The following is an 18,346-nucleotide window of genomic DNA, read 5'->3' on the forward strand; positions in this document are numbered from 1 at the left end:
CAAGAAGCAAAAAAATGTTCCCTAGCATGTTTCATTTTTGAAAACCCACAAGACTATTCATAAACCCAATTAGAGAGAGTGTGCAAACCCACCAACAATGCTGGCGAAACCCTGAAGACCTGATTCCGGTTGAAGGACAGAGAAAATAAAGCGCTCCATACTTAATTAAATATGCTTTTGCCTCGGTGTTTGCAAGAAACACTAAGAGCCGAGGAAATGCACCGCATTATGATCTGGGCTCTTGAGAGTTAAACTTCCTAGGATGTGTCTCTGAAGCATCTGTAAGAAATGGCGGCCTATTTAACGACTTACTTTTAAGGGCAGCCGTCTTCAGATGATCCTTCTACCCTTTCACATAGAAGACAGAGACACTCGTACATTCTGATATCTGAAAACTTTGGTTCTTTTAAAACTTTTGATAAAAGCGAAATAATTGCATGACTACAAAACTCTAGACAACTTCCGTTCCTTTTTCCAAGTGTCGGGTGGAACTGATTTGACCGGGCTTGCAGTGCCCACACAGGTGGCCCAGGGCAGCACAGGTGGGGCTTGTCCGCCCTCCCCCTGTGCTCAGAATACTGACCCCACCCCCACCCCCAGGGCACACTGCACGTTCTGCTGTACCCTAAATCTATTTCTTTGTTACCTGAAAACTTAATTTTGTATAAAAATATGACTGTTTCTTTAGAAAATAATATATAGTTTTTTTTAAGAAAACCTGGCAGATAGAAAAAATGGTATATCAAAATATGGTAAACAAATGTTGTAAAATATGAAATCATTACAAACATCTCGTAGAAAGACATTGGCTCAGGTCATGATCTCACAGTTCCTGGGTTTGAGCCCTGCATCGGGCTCTGTGCTGACAGCTAGCTCAGAGCCTGGAGCCTGTTTCAGATTCTGTATCTCCCTCTCTCTCTGACCCTCTCCTGCTCACACTGTCTCTCTCTCTCTCAGAAATAAATAAAAACATTAAAAAATTTTTAAATAAATAAATAAACATTAAAAATCTTAAGGAAAAAAAAAAGAGATTCTTTAGAAGGAGAGGCAGTATAGTGCAGCTGAACACTGACCTGGTTAGAAGGCCTAGTTTCAAGTACTAGCTCTGTCATTTATCTGTTGTATGCCCTTAATCAAGTTAATTTACATCCTTATGCCTCCGTTTCCTTATTTATAACAGGAAGAGATAGAATTATACAGTCTCAAAGGTCACTGCATATTCAAATGTTTTATGACTTTATGAGAAAGGTATATAAATAAAAACTCAAAAAAAAAAGAAAGAAAGGAATAAAAGCTGAAAAAAAATGAAAAGATATTTTAAGCTTTGTGAGGTTTTGGCTTTGCTCTATGAACGGAAAAAAAGACAACAAAAACAGAAAAAAAAACAACATAACATTTCACTTCTGAAATTTTTTTTTTTTTTTTTATGTTTTATTTATTTCTAGGAGAGAGAGAGACAGCATGAGCAGGGGAGGGTCACAGAGAGAGGGAGTCACAGAATCCGAAACAGGCTCCAGGCTCTGAGCTGACAGTCAGCACAGAGCCCGACGCGGGGCTCGAACCCACGAACTGTGAGATCATGACCTAAGCGAAAGTCGGACGCTTAACCGACTAAGCCACCCAGGCGCCCCTAAAATGTTTTTAACCGTCACAAATCCACAATGGACACAAATATAATAGCTTGGCAAGTATAATCTTATTAAGTTACAAGAATTCAAAAATTGTTTCCTCAAACCAATACAGCTTAATGATACTTTCTTGGAAAGTAAAAATCAAACCACTTTCAGATCGAAACATCTTTTAGAGAGAGCTAATTTAAACAATTTTCTGATTTTTATTTGGCTTCTAAATTTTTCCAATCAAGAAGAAATTACACTGGCCAATTTTAAATCTAGTTAAGAAAGTAGTTACATTTCGTTTTGAATATTAGTATCAATAGACCCTTGATATTAACCAAGGTTTTAACTATATACAAGCCATTCCATACAAAGGACCATAACATGCAGCATCTTATAGTTTTACTGAGTTACATTTGAATCATTCAAAACATGAGTCTACGGCCGTACCACCCTGAACGCGCCCGATCTCATCTGAATCATTCAAAACATGAGACTGAACTATGATAGTGTTGGTGCCTGTACCTGCAACCTGTATCTCCAGGTAGTCTATCTTCCATTGTAACAAATCTAACAAACTGGGCCAAGGGACATACATGTTCCTTTGTGAGAAGTATTCCCTCAAAAAAGGGAAAACTGCTATGCTAGTGATTAAAAAGCGGAGATGACCAGGAAATGGGTGGTTTATTTGAGTAGAATTCTCTTTAATAAAATAATATAGGGAGCAGTGAAATGTCATAAAATCAAATGTTATAGAATCAGTAATGATCTGAAAGGGGTCCTTTTCAATGTCTTTTCATTTATTGTTTGTACTCATGATGGATTATTGCTACAAATTACAGTAAGCTATAATTTGAAGCTTATGAAATGTAAACCATTCTAATAGTATCTGGGTTTCTTATAATTAGTATTCAGGATTTTTTTTTAATTTAAATATTCAAGCTTAAATTACCTGTACATAAATTTAAATAGAATGAACCAGTTAAATCTTTGGCCTTCCTCAATGAGAAAGAATGAAATCTGGCCATGTGTAGCAACATGGATGGACCTTGAGGGTGTAATGTTGAGCAAAATAAGTCAGGCAGAGAAGGACAAATATCATATATTTGCACGTATAGGAGGATTAGGAGGAACTTAATGGAGGACCATGGCGGAGAAGAAGGGGGGAAATGGTGGGGGAAAGGGAGAGAGGCAAACCATGAGAGAGTCTTGAATGCTGAGAACAAACTAAGGGCTGATGGGGAGAAGGGGGGAGATGGGCATGGAGGGGGGCACTTGTGGGGATGAGCACTGGGTGATATATGGAAACCAACCTGACAATAAACTATTTGTAAAAAAAAAAAAAAAAAAGAAAAAAATCTTTGGCCTTCCTCATCTCAGGACCAAGATTTCAGATCTGTAGGTCTGAGAGACCAAGTATTGAGGGCAGTAATTTTAGCTGGAATTTACTATGTCAAGAGAACAAACATGTCTATCTAATTCTCAGTATAAATAAATACACTCTACTGTAAATGTTTAAACTGCAAATGGGAAATATTACCTCTTTGAAATGTGACATCCAGTTTGCCAAGGTAAGGTGGGAGTTCCTTTAAAAGAGGTAATTGAAAAAAAAGTTAGTTCTCAAAATTTTAAAGTATTTAAAAAATTTTTTAAAGTATTTTAGTGTCTTACATTAAGATAAAGATTTGCTTCTTCTAAAAATAAAAGAATTAAACATTACGTATGTTTACAGAGGGTACTCTTTAGCAGAGCATCTCAAAGAGCAAATCAATCATATAACTTCTTACTTTCTCAACTTATAAGAAATCTATACTATTTAATATGGGCCTTTTCTCGGGGCGCCTGGGTGGCTTAGTCGGTTAAGCGTCCGACTTTTGCTTAGGTCATGATCTCGCAGTTCGTGGGTTCGAGCCCCGCGTCGGGCTCTGTGCTGACTGCCAGCTCAGAGCCTGGAGCCTGTTTCAGAGTCTGTGTCTCCCTCTCTCTCTGACCCTCCCCTGCTCACGCTGTCTTTCTCTCTCCTAGAAATAAATAAAAAACATTAAAAAAAAATTAAAAAAATATATGGGCCTTTTCTCAATACTAAGAATACAAATATCTCAATAAACAAGTGTCAATAATAAACAATTTTATTTATTTTTATTTTTTTTAAGGCCCCCCCTTTTTTTATGTTTATGTATTATTGAGAGAGAGAGAGAGAGCTACAGAGCACGAGTCGGGGAGGGGCAGAGGGACCTGGAGACAGAGAATCTGAAATAGGCTCCAGGCTCTGAGCTGTCTGCACAGAGCCCGACGAAGGGCTCGAACTCACAAACTGCGAGATCATGACCTAAGTAGAAGTCAGACGCTTAACCAACTGAGCCACGCAGGGGCCCCAAGAATAGACAATTTTAAAAAATGACAATCATACAGAAACATTTTTAAACTCACAAATAAATACTAATGAAAATTTAAATTTAGGAAATTTTTGGTATAGTTATAATATTCAGTAAAGGTAAGGGTACAGCAAAATGGGAATTCCCTGTTGTGTTTTGTTTAATTCTTACTTTTTTTTTTTTTTTTTAGGTAAACTCTATGACCAACATAGGGCTTGAATTCATGACCTGAGATCAAGAATCACATGCTCTACTAACTAAGCGAGACAGGAGCCCCAGATTTTAGAATCCTTAAACACTTTGTTTTATTTTTTTAAAAAACTTAGAACTAATTCAAATGCCCAAGAACAGAAGAGGAATGGTTTAAAAAACTCTATATTCAATCAATGGAATAATGGTAGTCATTTGAAATGTGAAAAAATAAGCATGGAATCTGAAAAGGCTAAATACCATACAATTCCAACTATATGACATTTTGGAAAAGGTAAAACTATGAAGTCAATAAAAAGATTAGTGGTTGCCAGGGGTTGGGGGGCAGGAAGGATGAATAGGCCGAGGACTTTTCGGGCAGTGAAATTATTATGTATGACGCTTACAATAGTTGATACATATCATTATACATTAAAACCTACATGTCATTATATGTTAAAACCTACAGAATGTACAACATTAAGAATAAATCCTACTGGGGTGCTGGTGTGGCTCGGCTAAGCGTCTGACTTCAGCTCAGATCATGATCTTGTGGTTTATGAGTTTAAGCCCCACATCGGGCATGTAAACCACCAAAATCAGGTTTCCTATCTTTGAAGACTAAAAACAAATTCATATATTTAAGTTGAATCAAATAAATCATAGACTACTTCAAGCAAGTTGAATTCTAGTAGTTTTACATTTGATGACTTTGGTAATTTTGTTAAGTCTCCAAAGATGTATCCACAGATGTCTGTAGTGAGTACAAATCCTCACTGGAAGTTAGATAGAATCTTTTTTTTTTTTTTAATGTTTATTTTTGAGAGAAAGAGAGAGAGAGAATAAGTGGGGGAAGGACAGAGAGGGAGAGAGAGAGAGAGAGAGAGAGAGAGAATCCAAAGCCTGCTCCAGGCTCTGAGCTGTCAGCACAGAGCCCAACGCAGGGCTTGAACCCATGAGCCATGAGGTTATGACTTGAGCTGAAGTCAGGCGCTTAAGTGACTGAGCTATACAAGTGCCCCTAGAATAGTTTTTAAAATTTCTTGGGGCGCCTGGGTGGCTCAGTCAGTTAAGCATCCGACTTCAGCTCAGGTCATTATCTCATGGTTCGTGGGTTCAAACCCAGCACAGGGCTCTGTGCTGACAGCTAGCTCAGAGCCTGGAGCCTGTCTTCGAATTCTGTGTCTCCCTCTCCCTTTGGCCCTCCCCTGCTCATGCTGTCTCTCTATCTCTCTCCAAAACAAATAAAACATTAAAAATTTTTCATTTTAAAATTTCCTTTGACAGTCATTATTTAATCACCATCATTTATTTTTTATTATTTATTGAAGCACTATCTGGCATTCATTGTTTTTAATAATCTTACAAGCTCTAATATCTACTAGATGGTGGTTTATCATGCATTGCTACTTACACAGTACTTGAGATCAGAGATGTTTACGTTGACTCCAGTTGATCTCTTTAGATTCTCATCATGTGACACTACAACTTGTTCATCTTTTGTGATATGGCAGTCCAATTCCAGCATATCAGTTCCAATTGTAACTGCACTGAAGAAATGCAAAGAAGAATAATGACATTCTGAAAATTAAGTAAACTTAGATTAGATGTATCAGATGTAAAAATTTGGAGCTACAAGTCATATAGCAAAAAAATATCTGAACACTAAAATTTCTCTACACTGTCATCTATTAGACATACTGATGTGAAAATATTCTCAGGTAATCACATAATAAGAGAGTCATGTTTCCCCTTTCCATAACCAGCTATCTATATTCCTGACAACCCAATATGATGGAAAAAACACTGGATCAGGGGGCACCTGGTTGGCTCAATCAGAAGAGCATGCACCTTTTTTTTTTTTAAGTTTACTTATTTATTTTGAAAGAGAAATAGAGAGCAGGGGAGGGGCAGAGAGAAGAGGGAGAGAAACCAAAGCAGGCTCCGTGCTGTCAATGCAGGACTCGAACCCATGAACGGTGAAATCATAACCTGAGCTGAAGTCAAGAGTTGGACACTTAACTGCCTGAGGCACCCAGGTGCCCCAGAGGATGCAACTCTTGATCTCAAGATCATGAGTTTGAGCCCCACATTAGGTGTAGAAGATTACTTAATAAAAGCTTAAAAATAATAATAAAAAAACCCACTGAATCAGCACCAGTTCCTGCTTTGCTATGAACTTGTTGTATAGGGGCACCTGGGTGGCTCAGTTGGTTAAGTGTTCGACTCTTGACTTCCACTCAGGTCATGATTTCATGGTTCATAAGTGCAAACCCCATGTTGGAATCTGCACTGACAGTGAGGAGCCTGCTTGGGTTCTCTCCCTCCCTCCCTCCCTCTCTCTCTCCTTCTCTCTGACCTTCCACCACTTGCATGTGGCACTCTCTGTCTCAAAAAAATAAATAAGCTTAAAAAAATGAACTTGGGGGTGCCTGGGTGGCTCAGTCGGTTAAGCGTCCAACTTCAGCTCAGGTCCTGATCTTGCAGCTCATGAGTTCGAGCCCCATGTCAACCTCTGTGATGGAGCCTACTTTGGATTCTGTGTATCCCTATCTCTCTGCCCCTTCCCCATTTGCAATCTGTCTCTCCCTCTCTCTCTAAATAAACATTAAAAAAAGGTATTTAAAAGAAAAGAACGCGTTCTATAAACTACGGGCAAGTAAATGCCCTTCTCTGGGTCTACATTTTTACATTTATAAAATAGGATTAAAGAGGGGCGCCTGGGTGGCTTAGTCGGTTAAGCGTCTGACTTTCGCTTAGGTCATGATCTCACGGTTCGTGGGTTCGAGCCCTGCGTCGGGCTCCGTGCTGACTTCCAGCTCAGAGCCTGGAGCCTGTTTCAGTCTGTGACTCCCTCTCTCTCTGACCCTCCCCTGCTCACGCTGTCTCTCTCTCTCCTAGAAATTAAAAAAAAAAAAATCATTTAAAAAAAATAAAATAAAATAGGATTAAAGAACAAGCCTTTGCCACATAAGATTAGAAATTCTAGCCAGAGCACTTAAGCAAGAAAAAAAGAGGGGAGGGCATCCAAACTGGAGAAGAAGAAGTAAAATTATCTCTGTTCATAGATTACATGATCTCATATGTAAAAATCTTAAAGAGTCTCCATACAAATACAACTGCTAGAACTAATAAACTCACTAATGTTGCAGAATACAAAAATCAACACACAGGGGTGCCTGGGTGGCCCAACTGGTTAAGCATCCCACTCTTGATTTCAGCTCAGGTTTGTGAGATCAAGCCTCAAGTCAGGCTCTGCACTGATAGTGTAGAGCCTACTTGGGATTCTCTCTCTCCCTCTCTTTCTGCCCCTCTCCTGTTCATGCTCTCTCTCTCTCTCTCTCTCTCTCTAAACAAATAAATAAACTTAGGGGCACCTGGGTGGCTTAGTTGGTTAAGTGTCCTACTTCAGTTCAGGTCATGATCCCATGGTTCTTGAGTTTGAGCCCCCATGGGACTCTGTGCTGACAGCTCAGAGCCTGGAACCTGTTTCAGATTCTAGGTCTCCCTCTCTTTCTGACCCTCCCCTGCTCATGTTCTGTTTCTCTCTCTCTCACACACACAAAAATAAATAAACATTAAAAAACTTTTTAAACAAATAAAGTTAAAAAATCAACACACAAAAATCAATTATGTTTCTATATATTAACAATGAACAATCTGAAAAGGAAATAACAAAACAATCCATTTACAATAGCATGAAAAATAATTTAAAAACTTTAAGAAATTAACTTAACCAAGGAAATATGAGACTTGTACAATGAAAACTACAACACATTGCTGAAAGAATTTAAGGAAGATACACATACATGGAAAGACATTCCATGTTCATGGATTAGAATGTTTATTATTAAGATTCACTGATCTAAACATTCAATGAAATTCTTGTCAAAATCCCAACAATTTTGCAAAAATAGAAAAATCCATCCTAAAATGCATACAATGGGCACCTGTGTGACTCAGTCAGAAGGGCATGCAACTCCTGTTCTCAGGGTTTCAAGTTCAAACCCCACTTTGGGTGTAGTGATTACTAAAAATAAATAAATAACTATAAAATGTATATGAAATCTCAAGGAAACCCAAAGAGTCAAAACAATTTTGAAAAAGAACAAAACTGGAAGACTCACACTTCCTGATTTCAATATTTACTACAAAGCTACAGTAATCAAAGCAATATGGTCCTGGCATAAAGACAGACATATAAATCAATGAAACAGAATACAGAGTCCAGAAATAAACCCTCTCATATACTGCCAAATGATTTTCAACAAGGGTGCAAAGACCATTCAATGAGGAAAGGGTAGTCTTTTCAACAAATGGTGCTGGGAAAACTGGATATCCACAGGTAAAAGAATGAAGTTGGATCTTTACTGAACATAAAAAAAAAAAAAAAAAAAAACTCGAAATCGATCAAAGACCTAACCATAACTCCTAAGATGAAAAAAACCCTTAGAAGACCACATACAGGAAAAACTTCACCACGCTGTATTTGGCAATAATTTCTTGGCTATGACAACAAAAGCACAGGAAACAAAAGAAAAAAGGAAAAATTGTACTTCATCAAAATTAAAAATATTTCTGCATCGCGGATGTTATTGATAAAGTATAAAGGTAGCCCACAGAATGGGAGAAAATATGTGCAAATCATCTATCTGATAAAGGATTAATATGTACAGTATATAAAGAACTCCTTAAAAAAAAAAACTCAACAACAAGAAAATAACCCAATTCAAAAATGAGGAAAGGACTTGAATAGATATTTCTATAAAGAAGACATGCCAGTAAGCACATGGAAAGATGATAAACATCACTAATCATTAGGGAAATCCAGTCAAAACCACAATCAGAGGGGCACCTGGATAGCTCAACTGGAAGAGCATGTGACTCCTGATCTCGTGGTTATAAGGTTAAGCCCCATGTAGGGTGTGGAGATTACTTAAAATAAACTTAAAAAAAAAAACCCACTATTTCACACCCTTTGCATGGTCATTATAAAAAAAATAAGGAGGGAAAGTTGGAAGGAAGGAAGGGAGGGAGGGAGGGAAGGAGGGAAGGAGGGAGGAAGGGAGGAAGAAGGGAAAAAGAAAGAAAAAAAAGTATTAGCCAAGATGTGGAGAAATTGGGACCCCTGTATACTGTTGGTGGGAATATAAAATGGCAGTTCCTCAAGAAAATTAAACATAGGTTTACCATATGATCCAGCAATTTCCCTTCTGGGTACACATAGAAAAGAACTGAAAGCAGAGACTTTTAATATTTACATGACCATGTTAATAAAAGTATTGTTCAAAATAGTGAAAATTAGGAACAACTTAATTGTTTATCAACTAATGAATCGATAAACAAAATGTGATATATCTACAAAGAAATATTATTCAGACTTTAAAAAGGAAGGGAATTCTGGGTAGCCTGGCCGGCCCAGTCCTTAGAGCATGAACTCTTGATCTTGGGGCGTGAGGCCTATGTTGCATGAAGAGATTATTTAAAAATAATAAAAAAAAATCTTAAAATAAAAATAGGAAGGAATTCTGATATATGCTACAACATGAATGAATCTTTAAGACATTATGCAAGGTGAAAAAAGCCAAAAACAAAAATGTAAATATTTAACGATGCTGCTTATATAAAGGTACTTAGAATAGTCAAATTAATAGGCACAGAAGGTAGAATGATGATTACCAGGGCCTGGGGGAGAAGGTAAGGGAGTTATTATTGAATGGGTCCAGAATTTTGATATGGAAAGATGAAAAAGTTCTGGAGATGAACAGTGGTGATGGTTGCATAATAATGTGAATGTATTAAATGACACTGAGCTGTACACATAAAAAATAACTAAAATGGTAAGTTTTATGTTGTACATATTTTATCATGATAAAATAAAATTTTTTAAATTGGAAAAAAAGAGAAAAAATTGAAAGGATCAGATTAGATAATCTCTAAATTTCTTATCACATCTAAGATCCTATGACTTTTACAAAAAGTATATCACAGTGGTTAAGAGCACAAACACTGAGCCAAAAAAAGGGTAAATATGTGAGGTGATGGATGTGTTAATTAACTTGATAGTAAGAATCCCTTCATAATGTATACACATGTCAAATCATCACATTGTATATTTTGTAACGTTTATTTATTTTTGAGAGAGAGAGAGAGAGAGAGAGAGCGCACGCGCGCAAGCGAGCGGGGGAGGGGCAGAGAGAGAGGGAGTCACAGAATCTGAAGCAGGCTCCAGGCACTGAGCTGTCAGCACAGACCCTGAATGGGGTTCGAACTCACCAATTGGGAGATCATGACCTGAGCTGAAGTCAGATGCTTAACCAACTGAGCCACCCAGACACAGTTGATTAAATGCTTTAAGTATATTATAACTTGTCAATTACACCTCAATAAAGTTGGGGGAGGAAGCACAGACACTGGAATCTGTGTTCAAATACTGGGTCTGCCACTTACTTGGGCAAGTTATTTAGCTTCTTTATGCTTGTTTCCTTGTTCCCAAAACAGTGATGATACTATTCACTCTCTGTACCTCCTCGCCACCTTACACCTTACATTCCAAGCAGCCCCATCCTCTTTCAATACTCCCTTTGCCTGGAATGCCTAGGTGGCTCAGTTGGTTAGGCATGTGACTCTTGGTTTTGACTCAGTCATGACCTCAGGATTCATGGTTTCAGGCCCCACGTCTAGCTCAGCACTAACAAGTGCAGAGGCTACCTGGGATTCTCTCTCTCTTTCTCTCTGTCCTTTCTCCATACTCTCTATCTCTCAAAAATAAATAAACAACAACAACAAAAATACTCCCTTTGCCTGAAATGTCTTTTGCAGAAAGACAATATACAATTAAATAACAGACACAAAGTTGAACAGGCACTTCACAGATGAGGGTTTCCAAATGGCCAATAAGTGTATGAATAAATGTTCAAAATCAAATTGCAAACAGGGAAATGTAAACCAAAACCACAATGAGATAGCACTACATATCCACTAGAATGGCTAAAACTAAAAGGCCTGACAACAAATTAGCAAGACAGTGGAGCACTGGAACTCTCATGTATTGCTGGTATGAGTATAAATTGGTACAATCACTTTGGAAGGTATAAATATAGACCTACCATATGATCCTGCAATTCCACTTCTGCTAAGTATATCTGAGAGAGATGAATGCATTTGGCTATTAAAAAACAGATAACATTACTTCATACATCATGGATGAATCTTACAGATATAAAATGAAGAAAGAAAAACCTGACACAAAAGTATAAATACTAAATGATTACATTTATGTTATCAGGAACAAGAAAAATCAATCATAATAGAAATTGAATAATGGCTATCTAGGGCAAGAAATGTGGACTGTGAAAGGTCAAAAGGACATCTTTAAGGGTGCTATAAATGCTCTGTATCTTTATCTGGATGGTGGTTACAAAGGTACATACATATTAAAATTCACTGGGTCAGGGGCTCCTGGGTGGCTCAGTTGGTTAAGCACCCAACTTTGGGTCAGGTCATGATCTCCTGGTTCATGAGTTTGAGCCCCACGTCTGTGCTAATAGCACAGAGCCTAGAGTCTGCTTCGGATTCTGTGTGTGTCTCTCTCTCTGACCCTCGCCCACTTGCACTCTCTCTCTCTCTCTCAAAAATAAAAATTTCATTGGGCTATATACTTAGATTTTGCAGTAAAAATTTTTTTAAATGTTTTTAGTTAATTTTTTTATGTTTTATTTATTTATTTTTTGAGAGCAAGAGAGACAGAGCGTGAGCGGAGAAGGGGCAGAGAGAAAGAGAGGGAGAGACACAGAATCTGAAGCAGGCTCCAGGCTCTAAGCTCTCAGCACAGAGCCCAATGTGGGGCTTGAACTCACGGACCGTGAGATCATGACCTGAGCCGAAGTCGGACGCTTAACCGACTGAGCCACCCAAGCGCCCAATTTTTTAATGTTTTATTTATTTCTGAGAGAGAGAGAGAGAGAGACAGTGTGAGCAGGGGAGGGTCAGAGAGAGAGAGGGAGACACAGAATCTGAAACAGGTGCCAGGCTCTGAGCTAGCTGTCAGCACAGAGCCTGATGTGGGGCTCGAGCCCATGAACCATGAGATCATGACCTGAGCCGAAGTCGGACACTTAACCAACTGAGGCATCCAGGAGCCCCATACTCTGCATTTTATGGGATGTATATTCCATATAACACAAAACAGTTTTTTTATGTTTATTTGTGTATTTTTAAAAGAGGGAGAGAGAAAGAGAGAGCAGGTGGGGGGCAAAGAGAGAGGAAGACCAGAGACAGAGAATCCCAAGCTGGTCAGATGTGGGGCTCGAACTCATGCACCGTGAAGTCATGACCTGAGCCAAAATCAAGATGCTCAACTGACTGAGCCACCCAACATATTTTCTTTTAAGTCTTTTTTCCTTTCCTTTTCTGCTAACTCTTATCCCATCAGGTCTAAGCTTAAAAACCACCATTTCAGGATATCTTTCCCAACCCCCCAGATTGGGTTAGACCACCAATTTACATTCTGCTAAACTGCTAGGACTTCCTGCAGCACCCTGTGTTTACCACACTGTTTTGAATGTATCCATTTATGTCCTCCCTCCAACCCCCATGAGACAGGAGCTCTTTGATTAAACAGTTTGTGGACTACATCTAGTTTACTACTGTATTCCTAGTACCGGGGCACAAGACCTTGCACAGCTGGTACTCTGTAAGTTACTTGTTAAAAAAACCTCTGTATGTGTAAAAAGCCCACGAAGCATCTTACACACTAATCATTGTGGGTGACATTTCAAGATGAAGGAAAGGTAAATATGGGTGAAGCAGAGAGAAAGTTTTAGAAACACTTTTTAAAACTAAAGAATGGAAAGAGTAAAAGCTATGGTGAGCAGAGGAGGGGAGAAGACACAAAAGTAGATAAATTATGTTTGTGTAATATATTCCTACGCACTTAAATTGCTTACCAGTGATTTCATATAAGGTCAGGTCTCTACAACTATATATTAAATCCTAGAGGAAAGGCCTATGTCTGTTACATATTTTCTAATGTTCATGATGTGAGGCATATTGTAGGTATCCAACACATTTTTGTTTGTTTGTTTTTGAGAGAGAGAGAGAGTGTGTGAGGCGGGTGGGCAAAAAAAGAGGGAGACACAGAATCTGAAGCATGTTCCAGGCTCCCAGCTGTCAGCACATAGCCCACCCGACATGGGGCTCAAACTCACGAACTGCGAGATCATGACCTGAGCTGAAGTCGGACACAACCGACTGAGCCACCAAGGTGCCCCATTTCTTAATGTTTTTGTTTTTTTTTAATGTGTGTTAATTCACTTGTAAAAGAAAGAATGAGGGGCGCCTGGTTGGCTCAGTCAGTTGAGCCTTGGAGTCCTGGTTTCAACTCATGTCATGATCTATAGGTTCGGGAGTTCGAGCCCTGTATTGGGCTCTGTGCTGACATCACGAAGCCTGCTTGGGATATACTCTCTCCCACTCTGCCCCTGCCCCACTCAGGCTCTCTCTCTCAAAACAAATAAATAAACTAAAAAGAAGAAAAAAAAAGAAAGAATAAGGTTGTGGTAGGTGGAATCCAGTGGGACCTAGATTAGAAGGATTTTTAGGAATTTTAAAGATCTTTGGCTATCCCAGATATAATGCTTCTAAAATTATGCAACTGACAAAATTTGCCTTTGGAGCCAACCACTTACTCATTTTCTCTTATTTCACTTACTTCTGATGATCCATTCTAATGAGGATCCCATTCCCAAGTCTTATCCTAGGGGCGTCTGGGTGGCTCAGTTGGTGAAGCACCCTACTCTTGATTTTGGCTCAGGTCATGATCTCATGGTTCATGGGTTTGAGCCCCGCATCAGCCTTTGTGCTGACAGTGTGTGGAGCCTGCTTGAGATTCTCTCTCTCTCTGTCTCTCTGCCCCTCCCCTTCTTGAATGTGCGTGCCCTCTCTCTCTCAAAATAAATAATTAAACTTAAAAAAAAAAAACCACAACCAATTCCCATCCCAATGGTCATTTGAGGCCTTATGCCAAAATCTCATACTGCTCCCCTATTCCTCCCTAATTAACACTCCCTTTCAGTGTCCTGATTACTACTAGTTGTTAGGAGAAAAACAAACCTGGCTCCTTAATGTAATTCTTAGTAAGACATAAATAATTACCTTTATGTATCCTCTTCTAAAGGATATCCACCTTTAAAAGAAAATATTTGTTTGCCAATTGTGTTTGCTAGAATCACAAACGGATAAAAATAAAATCCAAAAAGAAGTAAGGAAACAAGTGGTGTCTGAATGGCTCAGTCAGTTAAGCGTTCAACTTTGGCTCAGGTCACGATTTCACGGTTCATGGGTTTGAGCCCCGAGTCGGGCTCTGTGTGGACAGGTCAGAGCCTGGAGCCTGCTTCGGATTCTGTGTCTCTCTCCGCTCATACTCTGCTCATTCCTGTTCATACTCTGCTTCTCTAAAATGAATAAACGTTAAAAAAAAGTTTAGAAAAGAAATAAGCAAACAAAAACAGATTTTAGGTTGGTAGAATCACTCTTCTGTATTTTCTAATTTTCTTAAATGTTGTTGTTATTCTGTGTTCAATGTTTTTAAATAAAATAAAAAATGTAGAAACTGTAAGCAATCTACACAGCCAGCAAACAGTTTTGAAATAAAATCCTAAAATCCTTTATATAACTAAAAAAAAATTCGTACTAGTAATTTTTGGTCATGTGCATATCTTACTTTCTTTTTCTTTTCTTTTGTAATTTTTTTCTATGACTATGTGAAGGGAGAATGAGAGTAGAGTCTATCTATATTTTTCTGTATTAAAAAAAATTATACTTTTTACCTAAGAAATCTAAGTACTAAGTTTGCCATTAGCTAAAATGTTGGCTATTTTTAGAAATGGTTAGGAGTTGAATAAAAAATATTTTCTACTTATTGTATGCTTATCTCTTATGAATAAGCTAATAAAAATTCAGAGCAATAGTAAGTGCATCCGGGACAATTTGTAAATTATCCTAATAAAATTATCCCAAATTTGATACACAAATAGCTAGAAATAGCAAGAAAAAGAAAAATTTTCATTACTTTGGCGTTCAAAATTTTCCATAAACAACAATATGCACCTATCTCAATTGAAGCACCAGGTATTTATAGCCGAATTTTTTTTTTAATAATATACTGAATTTATGACAAGCTGATGACAAGCATAGTAAAAGGGAAGCCAAGGTTCAACATTACCAGAAAAAGAAATAAAAACTCTAGCTCTAAAAGATGTGAAATTACTTGAAATTCCACAGAAACAATAACAATTTAATTTAAAACAGACCCTATATTAAGGAATTTATTTCAATCTCTTTAATTCCTCACAACATTTCACAGATGAGAAATTAGTACAGGATTAATGAGATATTCTGAAAAACATACTATGAGAACCAGGTCACTGATTAATTACTTTGACTGCCTGCCAACTTACACTTCCAGCTATTGCTAAAACAATTTGTTTCTTTCTTTTACCATTCATGCTAATACCACAGGGATCAAATCATCCTGTGGGAATTTACAAAGGCGGCCTGGTTTAATAACCTAGTTTTATTAGCTCTTAAGAGCCAAATTTTATATACTCAAGGGCTTAGTAACTGTGTGTGTATATGCGTGTGTGTGTGCGTGTCCGTGTGTGTGTGTATTACAGTTCCTAAGTTTTTGGTTCTATACTTATTATGGACAGGGTTCTGTCTCCTTCATCTGTCTTCTGTTAATATTCTGCTTTGTTCTTGAGTTCCCCATGCCATATATCATTCGCTAAGCAACTGGTGAGAGTCTATTAGCACCAGACCTAGGTGTTAGGGACTGAGAGATCAATATGGAAGGATTCTTGCCACAAAAGGAACCACAGAGGAGCTATATTCATAACCTAGGGTGTTTGTGAAAGCATTTTATAAACCACATTACAGGACTTTTTAGAAATTGTGAGATGCAAAGAATAAAAGAAAGAAAGAAAGAAGGAAACAGGAAAAAATGGTGAGATGCAATTATTACTTTGTCAGTCCTAATTACTTCTTTCGGCCCACTAGAATGAAATAATTTTCCATACATTCTTAAGGCTCTTTCAATTTCCTAGACATATCTTATCTACATACCCTTACATCTTAATCTCAAACATTTCACATTTTTTTCCCTTTCTTTTTTGTTTTTGCTTTTGTTTTTGAGTAATCTCTGCACCCAGTGTGGGGCTCAAACTCACAACCCAGAAATTGAGAGTTGCATGCTCTACCAACTGAGCCAGTCAGGCACCCCAAACACTTTCACATTTTAAAAATAGCTTCTTCCTCTGTACCAAATGATAAATCTTCTAGTCCTGGTATCTTTTCAATTTTCTGGTGAATCTTAACCAGGCTTCCCTGACCAACTATTTATACTTTCTCTAATATCTTCTTCTCTTCACTTCTGTGTCATATATATATATGTGACATACATATACATGTGTATATATATATACTCTGTAAAATGTATGTCTACACATGTACATAAATAAGATCTAAATTTTAGCTGCTCATTATATTTTTACTATCTCACTCTCAACTACTTATCCTATCAAAGATATACCATACTTAAGCACAGTATCTATATTTTGCCAATTATGTATCATAACTCCACCTTTTAAACATAATGTACCTTGAAAATAGTATGTTGACATGATCTTTTTCTTGCTGCACATGAAACAGGTATTAAGAAAGAAAAAAGACCTTCTAAGTATCCCAGAAGTTAAAGAGCTAATAGAATATTTCTAAATGAAAACAAAAGTATTGATTGATAGCAAGAGCACTGATACATACATAAGATAAAACAAAACACAAAAACCACCAAAAACAACAAATTTAAAAAGAGGTTAAAATTAAGCCTATTGGGGAAAATATCGTCTCTTTAACAAATGGTGCAGAAAAAAGTGGACAGCTACATGAAAAAGAATGAAACTGGACCACTTTTTTACATCATACACAAAAATAAATTCAAAATGGATTAAAGACCTAAACTGAGGCCTAAAACCATAAAACTCCTAGAAGAGAAACTAGGCAGTAATTTTTTTGACATTAGCCTTAGAAACATTTTTCTAGATATGTCTCCTCATACAAGAGAAGCAAGAGCAAAATTAATGTATTGGGGCTACACCAAAATAAAAAGCTTCTGTACACTTAAGTAAACAAACAACAAATCTAAAAGTCAACCTACTGAATGGGAGAAGAGATTTGCAAGTGACCTATCTATAAAGGGTTAATATCCAAAATATATAAAATCTGATACAACTCAACACCCCCAAACCCAAATAATCCAGTTGAAAAACAGGCAGAAGAGGGCCACGTGGGTGGTTCAGTCAGTTAAGTGTATGACTTTGGCTCAGGTCATGATCTCGAGGTTCATGAGTTTGAGCCCCACATAAGGCTCTCTGTTGTGAGCACGGACTCCACCTCAGATCCTCTATTTCCCATTCTCTATACCCATCCCCCATTTGTGCTCTCTCTCTCTCTCTTTCTCTCTCTCAAAAATAAATAAAACATTTTTAAAAAAATGAGCAGAAGACATGAACAGACATTTCTCCAAAGGATACCTACAGATGGCCAACACACTATGAAAAGATGTTCAGCTTCACTCACCATCAGAGAAAAACAAATAAAAACTATAATGAGGTATCACCTCACACTTGTCAGAATGGCTAACACTTGTCAAAAACTCAAGAAATAGGGTACCTGGGTGATTCAGTGGGTTGAGTATAAGACTCTTGATTTCAACTCAGGTCATGGGTTGATCCCAGGGTCATGGGATCAACCCCTGCATCAGGCTCCATGATGAGTGTAGAGCCTGCTTAAGATTCTCTCTCTCCCTCTCTCTCAAATAAAAAACAAAACAAAACAAACACCCCACAAGAAACAAATGTTGGCAAGGATGTGGGAAAAAAGCGACTGTCGTGTACTGTGGGTAGGAATGCAATGGCACAGCCACTGTGGAAAACAATACGGAGGTTCCCCCAAAAAAAGTAAAAATAAAATTACCATGTGATCCAGTAATTCCACTACTGGGTATTTACCCAAAGAAAATGAAAACACTAATTCAAAAAGATATGTGCACCCCTATGTTTATTACAGCATTATTCATCACAACAGCCAAGATGTAGAAGCAACCCAAAT

The 18,346-nt window shown here is 37.8% G+C and overlaps 1 protein-coding gene across 2 annotated transcripts in view; it reads right to left on the reverse strand.

The window, feature by feature from the left end:
• Positions 1-18,346, reverse strand: part of GDPD1 (glycerophosphodiester phosphodiesterase domain containing 1) — a 56,324-nt gene that overhangs the window by 23,387 nt on the left and 14,591 nt on the right. For both annotated transcript variants that reach the window (XM_039247298.1, XM_039247297.1), the window contains exons 3-4: positions 5,595-5,730; positions 3,157-3,202 (exon numbers count right to left, since the gene is read on the reverse strand). In XM_039247298.1, coding sequence (XP_039103229.1) covers positions 3,157-3,202; positions 5,595-5,730 — 182 coding nt within the window. The remainder of the gene's footprint in view (positions 1-3,156; positions 3,203-5,594; positions 5,731-18,346) is intronic.

Source organism: Hyaena hyaena, unplaced genomic scaffold (assembly GCF_003009895.1).
Source record: "Hyaena hyaena isolate Hyena2069 unplaced genomic scaffold, ASM300989v1 scaffold_298, whole genome shotgun sequence".
NCBI classification, from domain to species: Eukaryota; Metazoa; Chordata; class Mammalia; order Carnivora; family Hyaenidae; genus Hyaena; species Hyaena hyaena.